This window comes from Tupaia chinensis, unplaced genomic scaffold (genome assembly GCF_000334495.1).
Source record: "Tupaia chinensis unplaced genomic scaffold, TupChi_1.0 Scaffold000141_1, whole genome shotgun sequence".
In the NCBI taxonomy this organism is placed as follows: domain Eukaryota; kingdom Metazoa; phylum Chordata; class Mammalia; order Scandentia; family Tupaiidae; genus Tupaia; species Tupaia belangeri.
The window spans coordinates 2,324,441-2,343,256 of NW_006159611.1; the positions used below are offsets into that span (position 1 = coordinate 2,324,441).

The window sequence follows — 18,816 nt, forward strand, 5'->3', positions numbered from 1 at the left end:
GTTTTTATTTCTTAAAAGGAGACCCACTGGACCCAAGCATGTATTTGAAAGCTATGGAACTACAAGGGGTTGGCCAGGGCCTGGGTCAGTAAGAGGCATCTGAGAAGCAGGGAAGATGGAGCCGGGCTTAGCAGCCGCCACTGGGATCCATTCGGCACTTCACAATGTTGAGGAGATTGTTGACCTTGTTCGCATCCCTGCGTACACAGCGGCACTCCACGTGGAAGCCATGAAGACGAGTATCCTGACTGGTCGACTTCAGACGCTGGAGTCCTGACCACGTGGAGTAGGCTTGGTTTTCTGCGACGCTGCCGGGGCGAACCTAATTTCCAGAAGAGGCAGTGACTTACCATCCCCATCATAATCAGGTGTAAATCCTCATTCCTTCTAACTGTCAGCTTTAGATTTGGGGAATGTACAGGCATCTACAACTTTAGCCAAATACACGCTTTTCGTGTATCTGGGTCAGTGGGTCAGAAATCTAACAGTAACCCACCCACTGGAAGTAGAGCACTTGCATACAGTTTCTGACATAGACAGGGAGTCTTTTTAAAAACTTACAGAAAATGCATATTATGAAAAAAAAAAGCATGGATTTTCATTTTTCGACACCAAAATAAGCCTGCACTGTAATTCCCTCCCCCCCACCCCACCAGATTTAGAAGTCCCCTTGTAAATCATGATGGGTGGAGAGTGTTTTGGCAGGAGTAGCTAGACGGAGAACCACAGGGTTGCCATCTGAGTAAAAATAGGGACTTGACCAGAGACAAGACAGTGGTTAATTTTAGCTCTCTGACTTGAGGACGAATTGTGCTTCCTGGATCTTGTTCCAGAGGTACCCTTTCAATTTTATTTTATTCTGTCAGTTCACCACTTAATTATTTTCTTCTTTGAACCAAATCTATTTTTTGTATAGTATCTGTAACAAAAAGCTTAGACACAGGACAATTGAGCCAGCCCATAGCCTAGAGATTAAGGGAACCAGATCCCACATGGCTGACTAGTTATAATCCCCATCCAGATGACTTGGAAAAAAACATAGGGTACATGTGTGTGCCCCAAATCCTGACAGTGTTGAGAAATAGAGGAGAAGGGACTATGGTGTGACTATACTCTATTGAGGGGTGCTCTGTCTCTCCCCTCGGCTCTCTGGTAAGCACATATGCCCTAGGACAATGAAAACAAACATGTATGAGGACTATACTTGGTGCTTCAAGGAATGGGTCCTCCGGGGACCGTGACTAAGAAGAGCTGCGGCTCTCATCAGGGACTCTCCTCCACTCAGGTCAGGTACCCCTTACGTTTGTATGGGGGAAGCTGCTTTCTTTGGGGATCCCCAAGATGGGAGGTGCTTGGAGAAGCACCCCTGAGAAGGAGGGGACTGGCAGCAACCACTCAGTGGTGGGCTGTGTGCCAGGGTTGGGGAATGACCATGACAGCAATGGCTGGGAGCAGATGGGGGAGGGAGTGCCTCATCTCTTCACATCCATCAGCCTTTGCAGCTCAGAGATCAAGTCACCCTCCTGGCACCTCTTGGGAGGTCAGCTAGCTCCATGCCAAGTGCGCATCCAGGACAACTGTATACCTTGGTTCGCTAAACTTTCTCTCACAGAGGGAGAATTTTCTTTTCTTCTTTTACTAATTTCTTTTTTTCTTTCATTGCCAGAGGGCACATGTGCTCACCAGAGGGGAGGGGGGGAGAGAGAGAGAGAGAGAGAGCGAGAGAGCGAGTGAGCACCCACCAACGGGCATGGTTATGCCATGAGACCTCCTCCATTTCCCCATCCTGTCAGGGTGTGGGGACACACATGTGGCATGTTTTTCAAGCTGCCAGGGTCAGGAACCCAGCTGCTGTCAACCAGGTAGAATCTGACTCTCTTAACCACTAGGCTACAGGGCCAGCCCCCCAATTTTAAATATGGAATTCATTATTTGTCATTTAAATTGTGTAGGTGCAAGTGTGTGTACATGTAGCCTTGTTTTGTATTTTCTTTTTTCTTTTTCTGCCTGAGCCCTCTAAAACAAAATTTACTCTGCAAGAGACAATAATATGAGGAAGAATAACAAGAAGGGGCAGGAGAGGAAGAAATGAAGGTCTACAGAACACGCTCGTGACCTCGGAGGTAGACTCATAGTTAGGAGGGAAATAACCTGAAAGTCAAGATGTTTGTTTCATATGTTTCAAGGTTAAAATGTGCTCCCAATTCATGTTGGATTTAGTCTTTTGCTGTGAAAAAGACCAAAATGACACACGAATACATGTACTTACTAGACAAAAAAAAATCTATAAAAGTGCTTCTGTGATTACTCCTCTAATTATCTATTTTTCTTCAGACGTTACATTATTTCTGAGAAATTCAGAAAGCTGTTTAGATGTTATCTCACCGCTGTTGAAATGATCCCTTCTGAATGGAGATATATATTGCAAACACATACTCCATTTTCGACAAATTATTTAGGGAGATTAAATGTGATACAAATTTCGATGCTGGCTCACCAAGGAAAGTAAAACATAGGATGAGATAACTCAATAAATGACAAAATAAAGAATATTCCAGAAAAATACAGCCCCTGCTTTTGTAACTTTGTGGAATTTGGTGTGTGGGGGACAACCTCAATGCTACAGTCTAATTTTCCACCCGCCTCCCTCCCTGGTGCATCCGTGCAGCAGAGCAGGGTGAGGGTGAGAACCATGCGATCTGACTCTGGTTCTTCCCTTTCTCCCTTCCCACTCTTATCCTTGGGCGCGAGGAAAAAAAAGAGGATCTGACCAGAATTTCAACAGTGGGTGTGTTGGCGGGCATGGTGGCGCCCGCCCTATGGCAAAAACAGTGGGTGTGTTGGGATACTTTAAAGAAAATATCTATCTTGCAATTTTTAAAATTTTTTTTTTTTGAGAAAGATTTTTGCTATAGGGTGCATGTGCTCACCAGAAAGACAGAGACAGAGAGAGACAGAAAGCGAGAAATCACACCACCCCCAGGGGGATGGCCACACCACAATCCCTTCTCCTCTATTCTTCCCTTGGGACCTTGGGTGTGTGTGTGCCTGGCGTGAGTTTTAAGCTGTTGAGTCCAGGACTTGAACTGTGGTCGACTACCCGGGAGTCCAGCAGTGTAACCATTATGACACCTGCTGGTCTCTGTCTTGCAGATATTATTTGGCGCTCCCTGTCCCCAGGAAGGGGAAGGCTTGGGCGCATTCATAGTTGTGGGTCAGCTGCACCCGTCGGATATCCCAGCAGGATTTTAGTTTTCATTTACATGAGACTCTAACTCTGAGTGAATGGGCTCTCGCTTTAAGAGCCTACATTGTGTTCTTGCAAAGTGAGGCATTTCCAACTCCTGTTTCATGCCAGAGGCCCCCCTTTCATGGGTGTGAGGAGGGGCTCACCTGCTCCATGATCTTCTGGACGCCTTGGAGGAGATGCATGTTCTGCGCCTCCACATCTTCGATTTTTGACAGGATGACTCTCGAGACCCGGGGCAGCTTACGCGCCTCCGTGAGCACATGGGACAGAGGCTCCTCCCAGGAGCGCAGGATGCTGAGGCACGTGCCCAGGAGCTGTTCGTTCTGAGCAGACACAGAGAGCACGTTAGCAGGAGGAGCCAGGGCCTGGAGGTGATGCCACAGCTACACGACTGGATCCACAGGGAGGGGGTCCAGGCTCGCTTCCCAAGACCTCCCTGAACACCTGGGCACTCAAGTTTGTGTGTGACCCAGGCCTGCTGAGATGGGTACACAATTACAGAGACCCTGTTGGGGGTGCCTGTCGGTCCGGCTCTCTTCCTCTTTGATGGAAGAGACAAATACACTCAAAATAAGCACAACAGCATGGGTTGAGTTCCGTGTGATATTTTCTCAGGATGCTTTGAGAATTAAAAGCAGTGATGCGCGCACGTGTTCTATAAAGCATCCGACAGTGTAGTTGCTCTGGATCGGCGTCGTTCCCTCCTCCCGTCCCATGTCCCTCCTCTCTTCCTCCCTGTTCTCTTATTATCCTCATCGTTACTGATGAGCATCGTGGACCGACAGACTACTGGTGCCTCTAATAAAATTCTGGAGGGAAAGAAGATTGTGTGTATTGAGGGTATTTACGTGAAGATGTTTATTCCAAGTCATGTTAAGACCGTGGTTATGCATGGAAGTCAGAAGGGAGAGGTTGATACGCAGATTTCGTCATCAAAACAGAGACAATAGTTGCAATTTGAAGAAGCAAAATATACTATCTTACAGGCCCTGCTGGGGGAAGGCAGGGGGCTCCGTGAAGACAGAGAAGGTCAGTGTCCGAGACGCAGAAGCAGAGGGAGCGGCTGGGTGATGCAGGAGAGAGCTCAAATCACATCGTGGGTGGGGTGGGAAGTGCAGTGAGGGAGTCAACAGTGATGCAGAAAGTGTGTTGGCTTTTCTCACACACACACACACCAGCGTCTGTCACCCAGGGAGAGCCAGCTCAGGACAAATGTTCCCATGGGCCCATCAGAACATGCTGGGCACATGGCCTTGGCTCAGGGAACATCGTCCGCGTGGACAGCGTATAGGCCTACGTTTTGGTTTGCTGCTGCTGTCCCCTCTAGCGGTGGACTTTGCTCCTGACTCGGCCTCCTGGGACTTCTCCTGTGACTGCATACGTGCCTGCATTTCCTCTGCACAGGTGCTTCCCACGACCTGCTTTGGTGCTGCTAACCCCCTAGAGCATGTGGTCCCGGTGTCCTGCCTTGGATGTTTTGGTGAGAAGAGTGGCTCAGACTTACAGTGTAACTTTGGGCCTGTTCCTTGGTGACCGGTGAGGGGATCAGAGCGGTGTGACAGGGGACGATGCCCTGGGAGAGGAATCCTTGTTCTCCAGAGTACTGTTGGTGCTGCACACAAAGAAGCAAACTCCATTAGTCGGGCTGAACCCCTTCCTGGGTTATACTAACAGACGCACGGCGTCCAAATTGAGGGGGACACAAAGTGGAAACCAGGACGTTGAGAAAGTAACCCTTCCGCCTACTTTTCCTTCCATGAACTCATTGTTTCCATCTAACTTTTCCAACTCCCACCCTCTTCGCTCCTTCGTTATTCTCTCGCTTGCTTTCATCCTCGCCACAGACACTAAAAAGAACAAAATGATGCAACAGTCGGCGTTCTCCTCAGTGCCGTCTCTCTTGCAGAGCATACCTGTGTCTGTATTTCACCGTCTCACCTGCGTTTACTGCGGGACCTGAGGGAGCCGGGTCCCCTAAGAGGCATTCTCAAGTTAACAACTTTCCTTTGACCGAGTCCACACACCTGTAACTTGCCAAGTTTACCAGAGACACAGAACACAACCTTCTTTACTTTTTACATTTTTGTCTTGACAAACTAAATCAGAAAAACAGAGTGCGAGGTTTTAGAAGACCTGAGACAATGAGAACAGAAAAAAAAAAAAAAAAAAAAACCACAAAGAAAACGACTATTTTGAAAAAGTTGTAAATGTTGAAAGGGATTACTAAGAAGGTTTAAAAGACAAAAGAAAGAGATGATTCGTTAGGAAGGAGGATAGGGCCAGCCAGTGCTGTGTGGATTAAGGTGCCTGGAGCCCACGTGACTGACTGCATGGTTCGAGTCCTGGACCTGGAGGTTTGGTGCTGGGTACACATGTGTGTGCCAAAAAGTCTTGAGAGGAGGGTGGAGGAGAAGAGATTGCGTGTGGCCATTATTCCTAGAGGATACTTCTCTCTCTCTCTCTCTCTCTGGTGAGAATATGTGCCGTATAACAAAAATACTTTTTATTTTATTCATTTAATTTATTTTTTTGGAGAGGGTTTGTGCTATAGGGTGTGTGTGCTTGCCAGAAAGACAGAGGGAGACAGAGACAGAAAGTGTGAAATCACCCCCCCCCCCCCACCAGGCGAGGTGACCATGCCGCAATCCCTTCTCCTGCATTCTCCTCTCGGGATCTTGGGCACGCATGCACACATGTCCAGCGTGAGTTTAAGTCACCAGGTCTGGGACTCGAACCGCAGTCGATTACATGGGAGTTCAGCGACACAGCCATTACGCTAACTGCTGGTCCTGCAAACATACTTTTGAAAAGAGGAAGGGCAGAAGGACAAACCGGTGAGTAGAAGGGGCTGTGTGTAACATACGCTGTGTTTACTGTGAGCTGGCCTTGCGCTCATGTTTATGATAAACACCAAGCCACAGTCTCTAGGGGACCCACTATTTCCGAAAGCCCTCGTGTTCTCCGTGACCTGACCGTCATGGCTCCTTCTTCGGTGTTCCTTCCAACTCCCGACCAGCCCTTCCCTGAGTTATAAACAGAACTTATAAATGACAAGGGCACTTAGGGCCTGCAGATGGGTGTTGTCAGCTTCACCCTTTCCCTGAGGTCATGAGATAATTCACACATGGGCTCCCTGTTGGTCATGGGTCTTTGAATCCACAAATAAGGAGGGGCTTCCGCATCAGAGATCTGGATTGTGAGGTTTTCCCTTTGCAAGCAGAAGCCCAGTCATTGGCTAGATGGCTCCTTCCGTGAGAGGCCCCTCGCGTGGTACTTACGAATTCATTGTATAGATCCATGGCGGCCGTTTGGAACTTCTGAGCAATGAGGCCTGCACGGTTAAACAGTTCTGTGAGGGACAGCTGGCAGTTGGTCGACCCCCTGGGACAGCCAGACATGGAGGCCACGCCCTCGCACTGGAGCAGAGTTGACAGCAGGAACAGTGACAGCAGGAGTGACCCTGGTGAAAGAAAGACAGGAGCACCTCTGAGATGATCTGTTCAGTCGAGGTTATCAAAGTCATCTTGCTGAAAGGAGGGGATCGGGTGGCTCCCAGCTGCCATCAGCTTACTGTGTGGGTACAGCAAGAGCGGGGATGGCAGAAGGGCCAACACCGTTCACTGGGCACATTTAGATACATCATTATCTTTGCACAGATAGACCGTTTGAGAAGTGCATGACTCCCTCGATTTTCCTATTGCTCCCAGAAGTCCTTTTGTACTTCGCAAACATTTGGAGCTTGAATTAATTCTGAGCCAGGGTCATTCTTGTAAGACAGTAGACTGTCTTGGGAGATTTTGCCGATTTTTAGCAGTCAGTCTCTCTAGGAGTTTGTATTTTTTTTTTTTTTTTAACTCAGCGTCATCTGAGTTTACAACTTAGCCACCAATCTAAGGAGAACAACGCTGCTGATCTGTTTTACCTTCAGGCTGGATTCGAATAGACACGGGTCTGCTTGGTTGCGAATGCTGAGCAGAGAGAATGGTGACTTAACAAATGGTGTTATCATGGGACCAGCATAACGGTTATGTCGCTGGACTCCCATGTAGTCAACCACAGTTCGAGTCCCGGACTCGGTGGCTTAAAACTCACACTGGGCGCATGTGCATGCATGCCCAAGATTCTGACAAGAGAATGGAGGAGAAGGGATTGTGGCATGGCCGTCCCCCCTGGGGGGTGATTTCTCGCTTTCTGCCTGTCTCTGTCTTTCTGGTGAGCACACGTGCCCTATAGCAAAAACCTCTCCAAAACAAACAAACAAACAAACAAACGGTACTATCTCCAGATCCATAAGCTCACCACAATGATAACATCCATCTGTTTGGCACTTGGCCGAAAGCTTTCATTTTTTTTTTCTCCCTAAATTTGAGGTTCATACTAACCCTACGAGATAGTCTCGGCCTTTGTAATCATCATTCAATTACATAGATGACATGGGTGGCTTATAGAGGCTAAGAGATGTCCCAAGCACCGGGGGTGGGCCGGCCTCCAGGGGCTGTTGCTGTCACGTCACACACACCTGTTGGCTCGCAGACTGCGTCTGTGTCACAGGGACCCTGTCAGGGGTCAGGGTGGCTTGGTGCTGGTGGAGCTTGCTGCCATTCCTCGTAAGGAACGGCACCTTGCCTGCGATTGCACGATAGCAGAGGCTAGAAAGCTGGATTTGACCCCTTTCCCTGCTCTGCCTATAAAACACACTTAAAACCTTCCACAATCAGAGTCGATTTTGTCATCCATTTGCCGTCTCATCAGCGGGTGCCTATAGACACCTCAACTGTCCATCACTAGCACCTTCAAAAGGACGGGGGTGATGGGCAGCTTGGGTGCAAAGTCCTCTGACCACTTCCCTGGTCCATATCCAAGGGGATAAGGGAGAGCAGCCTGCAGTCACAGAGAGCCGAGTACCACAGAACCTCCACCGACACAATCGGAAATGTCCAAGGCAAAACCAGACACACGCTAAATGTTTGTGCTAAAAAAAAAACCCTAATGCTAAATCTATTTAAAAAATACCTAAAATATTTAGTATGAAATGTAGCTAAATCACATTTTACCTGCAAAATAGAAAACATTGCAAGATGATCTATCTTATAGAAATACTAGTCTTCCAGAAAGTTTATTTTATGCTTGTTATAGGCATATCATGTAGCCAGATGGATATGCTATCTGCATGTGGAAATGAGATGTGCTTTGCAGAGAGAGACTGGAACAGCGACTCCAGGACCTTCATAACCGGATAGATATTCTTTATCCTGCACATTTATCATCTAAGAGACTTGTACAGTCAGAGATGAGATAAAATAGATAAATGTTTTTCTTCATTTTATAAAACAAATGTTATTGCTGTTACTAATTTACTTTTCTTGCACATGTCAACCAAGAAAGTGAGGATGATTCGTTATCACTAGCCTGTTTTTCCTTTTGAAATGTCATTTGGCTTGAACCAAATTGACAAAGCCATGCCAGAGACGGTTCTGTTAGCGTCTGTGTTATGGCTTCATTGCTGTAAGTTACCTAAGATCGGTCAAAGTTGGCCAATCCACGTTCCCTGGCCAGACCAGGGAACCAGGAAACGTTCATGTCTGCCATTTGGAGTTGTGACCAATGGGACCTAAGGAGGACTCTTTTGGTCTTAATCTGGGTATCGATGGCATTTTCAAGCTGGGTAATTCTTTGCTCTGTTCTGGAGGCTGTCCTGTGCATTGAAGGACCTGTGACCGCATTCTCACCTCCACCCACTACAGTCCAAAGGCACCTCTTTCCCACCTTCCTCAACTCCTGGCCTCAATTGAGATGATCATAAATGTCCCCAGATATCCCCAAATGTCTCCAAGAGCAGAATTACCCTGTTTGAGGCTCCTTGCTGTCTCCCATAGCTTCCTTGCACAGTTGCATTCTAGAGTTCTTCTGGAAACCTGAAACCTCTTGTTAGGAGAACATTCACTATCATATCATGCTAATGCCCCCAAGGAGTGCTGATAAGCCAGTCAGGGAGTGTCCCACGTACCTTTCGGTGGTGACCCTTTGCTGTTCATGGTGGTGACAATTGCGGGAAAGGCACGCCACCACAGACCTGCAAGTTCTACAGCTGTCCCTTCCCCAGATATTGGCTTTATAAGCCTTTGACATCTTCATGAATATCTTTAATCAGACACTCTCTTCCCTTTTCCTGGTCATCTATTTCCGTCATTGAGATTACCCCCATAATTTCAAACATCAAATGGTATTTTATTTCTTATTCATATTCAGGAAGACAGACTGGCCAGAAATGAGCATTCTAGGAAGGATTTTGATTAATTAGACCAAACGGAAATGAGAGAAATAATGGAGGTGTGATCTGGAGGCAGGTTTGGGTTAAAGAATCTGTAAAAGCCCCAAGCCATTTAACGTTTACCTTCGTTTCTCTGTAGTTTTTTTTTTAATATAAAGTGTTATATTTCACTTAAGCAACAGTCTTAGGTATTAGTAATTATTAAATTTCTCATTCAAGATTGCTAGGGAAGTGAAGATTTCAAATGTACACACTGTGTACCTGGAGATGTAGATAAGAATTGAGAATGAAGGAGTTTCAGTTCCCTGTGATACTCTCAGTAAATATCTCTCTCATTTTTGTCTTGCTTTACACATTCTTTTGCCATTTTAAAAATCATATCAATGTGGTACTTTCCATTATAACATGCATTTTCATCCGTTTACCTTTTTTCCAAGTTTTTGTCAAAGGGTGCATGCGCTTGTTAGAGAGAGACAGAGAGAGAAGGAAAGTGAGAAAACACCCCTGGGACAGATGGCCACACTGCAATCCCTTCTCCTCCATCCTCCTTCTGGGATTTTGGACATGCATGAACCTGGTGTGATTTCAAGTCACTGGTCCAGAACTTGAAACAAAGGGTAGGCCCTGTGGAATCCAGCGCCGTAACCTCCATGCCACCTGCTGGCCCTGTCTTGATTTTAGCATATGTGAATAGTTGTGTTATTATCCCGTTTACAGATGAAGAAACAGAGACATAGAGAGAGCAAGTGTAAAATGTATAGAAGAAATAATTCCATGGTAAATTAGACGGGGAGAAGTGATCGATTCAAGAGGAATCAGGAGGGTGTGAGGAAGTCTGGGAGATGAGCCCTTTAAGAAATATCTCTGTACACTATGTCTAAGATGAGCAAGGCACCACTCCCCATCTTGGGGTTGTTACTTGGGGAAAGTCACATAGTAGTTTCAGGTACAAAGTACTCCCTCCACACACACACTCATACACACACACACTCATACTCTGACATGTGTTCAACACAACCTAGCATGAGATGTATTATGATAACATGGATGTCTGGCCAATGGTTTCCTCTCTTCTGGGGCAGAGGTGGATAAACTGTTAGGTACTTCTTGTCACTTTCCATTCTCTGACTCCAAGCCATTCTGGGGCAAAGGTAATACAAATTCATCTTTCATGGGCTCAGAAGTTCCATTCCCCTTTCGGAGATTTTCTAGATGAAATTATTGTGATGAACAAGGGCCGTGTGGTCATGACTTCCTCCAATTTTTGAGTCTATGCATTGAAAGCAGCTTGTGACCTTCACTTTCAGCTGTGCTGCCTTGTACGGCCAACTGACAGATGAGTGGATTTAAAAATAATCTCTTTGGTGGCATTTCCTTTTTCTGTCGCTGCTAGTGCCACGTTCGTGCATTAGCAATGATCTGACCAAGTGTTCTTTTGGGGACCTATTGTAGAAATCTTTTCAAAGACCAATGTCACTAACAAACTATCTTCTTAATTGCCTTAGCTTAAGCGACCCTAGATTTTTAATTATAAACATCAAGTGTAATGATTCAGAAACTCCAGTACTCTGAAGACTGGGTCAAGATTTCATGTGCACATGCTACGTGGCCTTTTCCCCCGGATAGTGAATGTCTACATTTTTTTTTTTTTAGAGTTTTTGTCACAGGGTGCATGGACTCCCTGGAGAGAGACAGTGAGTGGGAAAGTCAGAAATCAGCCTCCAGGGGTATGGTCACACTGTACCCCCTTCGCTTCTATTTCCATTCTGGAATTCTGGGCATGCACGCACACACAACCAGTGTGATTTTCAAGCTGCTGGGTCCAGGACTTGAACTACGGTTGGCCATGTGGGAGTCCCACGCCTTAACCATTAGGCTGCCTGCTGGCCCAGAAAATGTGAATTATTAAGAAAGCAGAGAACTGTGTGCTAGAGAAATGAATGCTGCCCGCTGTGCCCCTCCTCTCCTAGCAACTGGAGAGTAAGAAAATCTGCCGTGAGAGCTGACACCGACAACTTAATCTTAAAATTTAAAGGTGTTACAGCTTTTGCAGATAGCCAGGATAAGAGTAATCTGAGGAAACCTGAGCTGCGTTTATTCAGTGGAGGGCCATTGATTTATTTGACTGCAAAAAGGTGTATGTGTTCCTCCGTGAGATTTACTGGGCACCGCTCTCCTTCTCTCTGACCCCACGTTCCTGTGAGTGGAATATTGCAATTCCTAAATAATGCAAAAGGCATATTTTACGCAAAATCACGATGGTCCCATTTTTCTGGCTGTGGTATCTTGTCACCCCTTTTACTTCACTTTCTGGGTGTGCTCTTTGGTAGGCCCTTGTCTTTACGAAATGGAACCTAAACTTAGCAAGAGAGAAATTTGCTAAGAATAGACTTGTCTGCTTGTATTGACAGAACACGATTCATTTGTCAGGTTGGTTTGAGGGCTGGTGATTAAATGGAGGGCTGGTGATTGATTTTGGTCAAACAGCTGAATAAATAGCTCAAATTATGCTTAAGTCCCCATGCTACTTTTCGTACCTGAATTGAACAAACAATTTTGCCATTTTGTTTTTCCCCAAAGGACTCTCATTTTTCACATTAAGTAACATCAGGTTAGTTTTTCATTCCTTATGTGGAATGGAGCTTGGGTTTTCTCTATTTTTTGTTTACTTTTGGGGGGGGATAATTTTGCTTTATCTTCTGTCACTTAGGATGTAAGACATTTAAAATGCTTCATGGAACTTGAACTGCAAGACATAGTGGTAGATACTAAAGGGCAAAAGAAAGTAAGAAGTTGAAAAAAAATCTTCAAATTAATGTATCACAGAGATATTTTGGTTTCTATTACCAGTACGTTATATTTAATAAAGTAAAATATGGAAATGCTCAAAGTTACAGTGTTTATTGATTTCGAAGTCCCAATGATCATCTTCCAAAGCGTGGACTAAATGAGCAGATAGAATTATGCCATTTGCAATTTGAAATATCAGACAGCACCAGGGGCAGACTGGAGAAAGGACCGGGGGGACTTCCTGTACAGTGCTGTTCTCAGGATAAGGTAAATGTAATGATTAATTACGTCCCAATATTCGGATCACCCTCGTGCGTACTAAGACATCTGTCTATAGCCAGCTAACATCTATCTGACTGTCTATCAATCATCTGTCATATTATATGATAGAAAATGGGACTCTGAGCCATGACTACTTCCAAGGATGATTTTAAATATGATTAAAGTCGAATTAGCATAGACACCACTAAACTAGAACAGAAAGCTACAGCAGCGGGTCAGACCCCTGTGGGCCCCTCGGCTGGGGACATGCACCGTTTAGCTGTTCCATTGTGGTCAGCCTGTGGGGACCCTCGACAAGCAGGTGGGCTGGTCTGTGGGAGTCAGGGCAGGTGGAGGCCAGGGCAAACATCCGTACCGATCTGTACTGAGAAGCGTTTGATGGTAAGAGCTGGGCTGATGCCCCATTACCTTTGCTGTTCTCCTTCACTGTTTTTGTACATGCTGGAAGAATTCAGACTGAGAAGTAAGGCAGGTTCTTCCCAGGAAATGCTGTCTTCCAATCCCAGCCTGTATACTCTTCTTCTTCTAATACATTTTGCTATTAGAATGTGTCTAAAATATCTTGGCTATGACATGTCCACTTGTTTCCCCCCCTGCTTTATCCATTGAACACTGCATGTCTCACAAGTATAATAAATCCTTTGATATTCAGGACTTAACTAAAGAGATGGTTGTTTTGTAAAGCGCTTTATAATTTCTGGCTAACATGAAAAAAAAAGACACATAAATAAGAATTCCTTGATGAAATGCTCTATCAGGCAAAACTGATTAAAACATGTATACGAAGCTTTCACATGGCAGGGGAAAGTAAAACTTCAAGGTAATGAGGAAGACTTCTGATATGAGACAGGTCACAGAATTCCGAATCTCCCTCAACCCAATACAATGAATGGAAAATAAGTTTAAAGACAAACTAGCAAGAATATACCTGTCAAAATGGAGGGAGATATGACCATGTAGTTTGCCCATGGTTCTCATCTGTGAGTCAATTAATATGGTCAAACTAATTTTTTAAATGAAAGGTTTTAACAAAATGATGCACAATTATAACCGCTAAGAAATGGAAAACTGATGGTAAACCTTTTGTCAGAATAAGGAGATACACACAAACACAGGTTAAAAACAATAAGACAGTTAACACAAGATAGAAAATAAAGGAAATATTAATACAAATATAAGATTGGAGGCCAGAAGGAGATCGAACATATGATGGACTAAGTATACTTGTTAAAAGAAAAAAAAGAATCCATTTCTTTAAAAAATGACAAGTTCCAATTAGATACTTGTGAACAAAGTGATTTATCTTGGAGAAGAGAAGAGATTTATTTTCTGGACCATGGTAGGATTCAGGGCTGAGGCCTCTCTAATAAAAGGCAGATTAACAAGAGAACAGCGTACAAATTTATTCAATATAAATGTTGTATGAAATAGGAGCCTTCAGAAGGAAGACCCCAAGAAACCTATCCATCAGTAATAGGATCAAAAACTTGCAGCCTATCCAGTCAGCAGCCGGGTGGTGGGGGCAGCTGGATCCCACATGGCTGGTGGAGAGTTCAAGTCTCAGACCTGCCAGCTAGGGAATCACACCAGGCGAGTGTGTGTGCATGCCCAAAATCCAGACAGGAGAATGGAAGAGAAGGGACTGTGGCATGGTCCTCCCCTCGGGTGTGTTTTCTCACCCCTCTGCCCCCTCTCTCTGTCTCTCCCTTGAGTGCATGTGCCCTATCACAAAAACTGAAACACAGAACCCAAAACCCAAAGCGTATATTATGAGAATGCAAGGGGAAATTGGCTAAGGAAAGAGCAGGAGATTGTACGTGTGCACTTGTCTCAAGTACCTGTGGCACATCTAGATAAATGGAATCACGTTTGACCAGAATGAGACGGTAATACTTTCCTAATAAACAGAACACGCACAATAAGACTCTATAAATAATTTGTTTTCTCTTAATGATCATCTGTGATTATTTCATTGCCAAATCCCAATAAGTCCCTGAGTCTTTATCTATGTTAATGTTTTGACATTCAATCCTATAGTCTCTGAGTGGCTGTCTTATCCGGTGTGACAATTTGACTTGTCTCATCCGCGAAGACGATTCCACATCTATTGCTTTCCCTAGCTTCTCTTCCAAGCTGTCATGCATGTTAGACATTTCGGCCTATACGGCTTTGAGCAAAAGATACTGAATTATTAAAGAAAGTCCTTAATGGGTTGTCTTTTTTTTCTCAACGGAGTAGACTCTCATCACCCACACTTAACGTTTCAGAGTTGTGTCTGTTTTCTTTTGTCTCCCTCACACCTCACTCAACTGCTGTCGCAATTACTCTGTGTCTATAACCTCCAGCAAATTCGCTCTTCCTCTCTTCGGGTTACCCTGACCTGGCTATCTAGAATAGCTTCTCTTCTATTTTCTCCTGCCTATTTCCAATGTAATTTCAATCTTTTATTCATCCAGAAGATTAATCATCCTGAAGGACAGCTACTGCGCAATCTTTCATTTGTCTAAATCATAGTATTTGAGGGTCAGAGGGACCGTGGAGTAAATTTAACCAAAGATTGCCTGTTACAGATGAAGAAAATGAGGTAAGCCTACTTCTTTACGAGGAGAGCGGGCACAGGCACTCGACAGCTCTGCCTGCCGTACTGGCACTCTCTCGCTATTCATTTTTAAGTTGGTGTTTGTTTCTTCCATGTGAGAAACAGAGAGAGAGAGAGACACACCCCCAACAGGGCTGTGACGCCATGCTCCACTAGCCGCCTCACTCAGCCGGGTCATGGGCACTTGTGTGCATGCTAGGCGTCCGTAGGGAGATCTCAGGATGAGCTCCTGGGGCCTCCCCAAGTGGCTTCAGCCTCTTGGAGCCTCTCATCGCTGCTGTGCCCATAGCCGGTCTTTACTGGTGCCATTTCTGTCTTCCCTGCTCTACTCACGTACCCACTGAGCTCCTGGTGCAGCTGCTTCTTGATGGGGAGATGAAACTGTGACCTCAGACATGTTGAGAAACACGTTACTTTAGGGGAAAATGCCAAAGTAATTGAGTTTCCCAAGAGAAAGGGGAGAGAAATGGAATGTTTTAACCACTTTGAGACCTTTATGGAAACATTGCCACTGTCAGAGAGAATCTGAGTGTGATTCTAAATCATGTTATAAAAACAATACGTTTGTTAGACTATTTCTTAATGAGGTATGTAGATAAGGAACAAAAAGCTATTAATTTTTCCTTCTCCCTCAAATTGGTCTTTGATTTATCTGCCATTTCGGTCTCTAAGAATTCTTTTACTAATATGAGTCTTGCATATGTCATAAAATCTTCATTTAACTTTTTCACTTGTCACTTCTACATCATTAGGGGAACGAAAGTCAAAGAATTCTTGTAGATTAAAGAAAAGATAAAAGGTTATCTGTCGCCCACTTGAGGGAAGCAATATTATTATTACCATTTAGACGTGGCTTTTGAGTGTTCTCTCTCCCACAGGCCGTTTTATACTCAAACCTTTGAAGATTAATTTAATAGGTGAGAAATAGGCGTTTCTTCCAGAGAGCAGTATTGATTTCATAGAGAAAGAAAGCGAGTGGTTATAAGCTCTGAGTTTCTGGTAATAACTGCAGAATAAGAGATAGCTACTTTTGGCTACACCTGAGCACACTGGTGATATCCACTGGCATAAATTAGAATTACGAATGGCACATATCGGGAACAGCTATGAAAATCAGGAGAATTCTCTTTCTTGTTTGATGGAAGCTCTCTCATTAAGGTTATACCAAGTATTTAGGAATGCATATTTTATCTTTTAAGAATAATTTTTGATGGTAAATATGTGATATAACTGTCTTTGAAATTCTTGCTTACATAAACGAATTTTACCAATGAAATGATTATTCACAGGGCTCAATTTGTAGCAAGTTTAATCCTAAATGCCAAGAGAGGAGATATTTTTTGTTTTGTTTTTGCCTTTTAAAAATAATCTCACAAAAGTAATCATTGCATTTGCTTGTGTTGATCTGATCTTATTTTTGTTCAGAAGCTTTTAGATTTTTGTTTTAATGTTAGCAACTTAGATAGATAAAAACATTGTCTGGTAGACTATGAGAGTCCTAAGCAATTTTTAAGGAAATCATCATTAATTTTGACCTTCACATTCCTAGATAACTTAAATGATGATGATTTGAAAAGTGAAAACCCGTTTTTAACTTCTAGTGCTCTGATGAGAATCTGATAACATGCTCAAGGCTGTGTGGATTTTATCAATGTTACCTGAACATTTTAACTTTAAAAACTATGATCACTTTGATTCCCTCTGTGTGTTGGGGGGATACTAAACACGTATGAAGGTCTGTTCTGAATTACTCAGGTAATTGTCACAACCTCACTGTGTTTCATTGAAATTCACTACATGCAATATATATACATATATATATATATTTTTTTTTTTTTTTGAGAGGTTTTTGCTATAGGGTGTGTGCGCTCGCCAGAAAGACAGAGAGACAGAAAGTGAGAAATCACCCCAGAGGGGGGATGGCCACACCACAATCCCTTCTCCTTCATTCTCCTCTCAGGACCTTGGGCACACATGCATACGTGCCTGGCGTGAGTTTAAGCCACTGGGTCCGAGACTTGAACCATGGTCGACTACATGGGAGTCCAGCGACATAGCCATTGTGCTAACTGCTGGTCCCTGCAAAATATATTTTAATTCCTCATCAGTGTTTGAACATTTTAAGAAGATGTGTTAAAAGATGACACGTCACATTTCCATTATAAGAGGCATTTCTAGCAATACAACTTGAAATAAAAATTCTGTAAAATGATGCTATTGGAGATCTTAGTGACTCTACTGGAAGGTCAAAGATATGAAAGTAAAAATAAGGCCGCTTTGGAAAGATTTAAAATTTTTATATAGCATGTATATAAAATAACGAACTTGGGTCCAGAGCACATCTTATTAGCCGGGCCCATTTCCACTGATAACCACTGCTTCAAAGGTTAAATTAAACTGTACACCTGCAGCATATTTGCATGCTTAAAACATTCATTAAAAGTGGAATATACCTTCCTGTTTGGCCAATTCCTTAATGAATATATTTGCATTTAATAATAGCATCCCACCTTGAGAGCTTTCCTGTTCATTTCCCTGCCTTTATCCTAAACAGATTTCCAAGGTGAAGACCAAAGGCTTTGTGAAAATGTCATGGGTTTGTCCTTGTCATAAAAAAAAAAAAAAAAAAAAAAATCCTCAAAAGTCTTTCTTCGTAGTTTATTTCAATGTCATCGAAGCCTAAGAAACTTTATCATTCCAAACCCCACACCAAAAGTGTTGTTCTGTGAGGCGGTGAGAGACTTTCGGACATGCAGTCTCTCTTTCAATAGGCCCATCTGAACCTTTCGAAAAGTGACATTAATACTATTTCCCTTTCATTATAGTCCCACATTTCAGTTTAGATCTTAAGCCTTATCTTTTTAGCAAGCGTTTGTTGGACTAAAACTCTTGAGATTTTGAATGAAAAATTGTGCTTATTCTTCAGAACAAATTGTATGTCATTGTCTGTTAAGGACTTACAAGGACTTAGGTATAAATAAGGAAAAGGAGTTTCCATTTATGCTTTTGACCCCATCTCTGATGTACAGGGGCTGTCCCTTACATGTATGACCAAATAGCTACCTAATTACCAAATTGGATGGGCATGATTGTCATGATTTGTGGGAATTCCTGGCTCCTCCATGCGCCCTCCTATTCATGAATCCAGCCTGGCTCCTTGCCCCCAGGGATCTAACCCTGCCAACCTAGCATGAAATTGGTGGACTGAGTTTTGCTTTCAACAATGGCTTCTGTTTAGGACTGATTTGATATTTATTTTCTACGAAAACTTATTTACTTATGGGGGAAGCGACACGCAGAGCAGATCTCATCACACTGCCGTCTAGCCTTGTAGCCCCCCAGCATCACAAACGTATCCAAGAACGTGCCTGGTATGTTCGGGTCAACTGAGTTGGGATTCGCACCCTGGGTCTTTCTGCATGACCTGAGTACTACGCAACAGCACCCTCCTGTCTGTGCCACCATGGCTGGGGCTGATCTGGTGGCATATTAAACAGTGTTGAAAATATTCTTTGACTCTACACACACACACACACACACACACACACACACACACAAGCACAAAGACGATAAATAGTTTCAATAGTCAATTTCTGCAAAAAGAAAATTATGAAAATGTAGCGG

At 43.9% G+C, this 18,816-nt stretch overlaps 1 protein-coding gene across 1 annotated transcript in view; it reads right to left on the reverse strand.

Annotated features, from left to right (window-relative positions):
- Positions 1 to 71: 71 nt before the first annotated feature.
- Positions 72 to 18,816, reverse strand: part of PRL (prolactin) — a 22,728-nt gene continuing 3,983 nt past the window's right edge. The window contains exons 2-5 of the mRNA XM_014586501.1: positions 6,529 to 6,710; positions 4,755 to 4,862; positions 3,394 to 3,573; positions 72 to 322 (exon numbers count right to left, since the gene is read on the reverse strand). Of these exons, the coding sequence (XP_014441987.1) occupies positions 128 to 322; positions 3,394 to 3,573; positions 4,755 to 4,862; positions 6,529 to 6,648 (603 nt within the window). The 5' untranslated portion in view covers positions 6,649 to 6,710 and the 3' untranslated portion in view covers positions 72 to 127. The remainder of the gene's footprint in view (positions 323 to 3,393; positions 3,574 to 4,754; positions 4,863 to 6,528; positions 6,711 to 18,816) is intronic.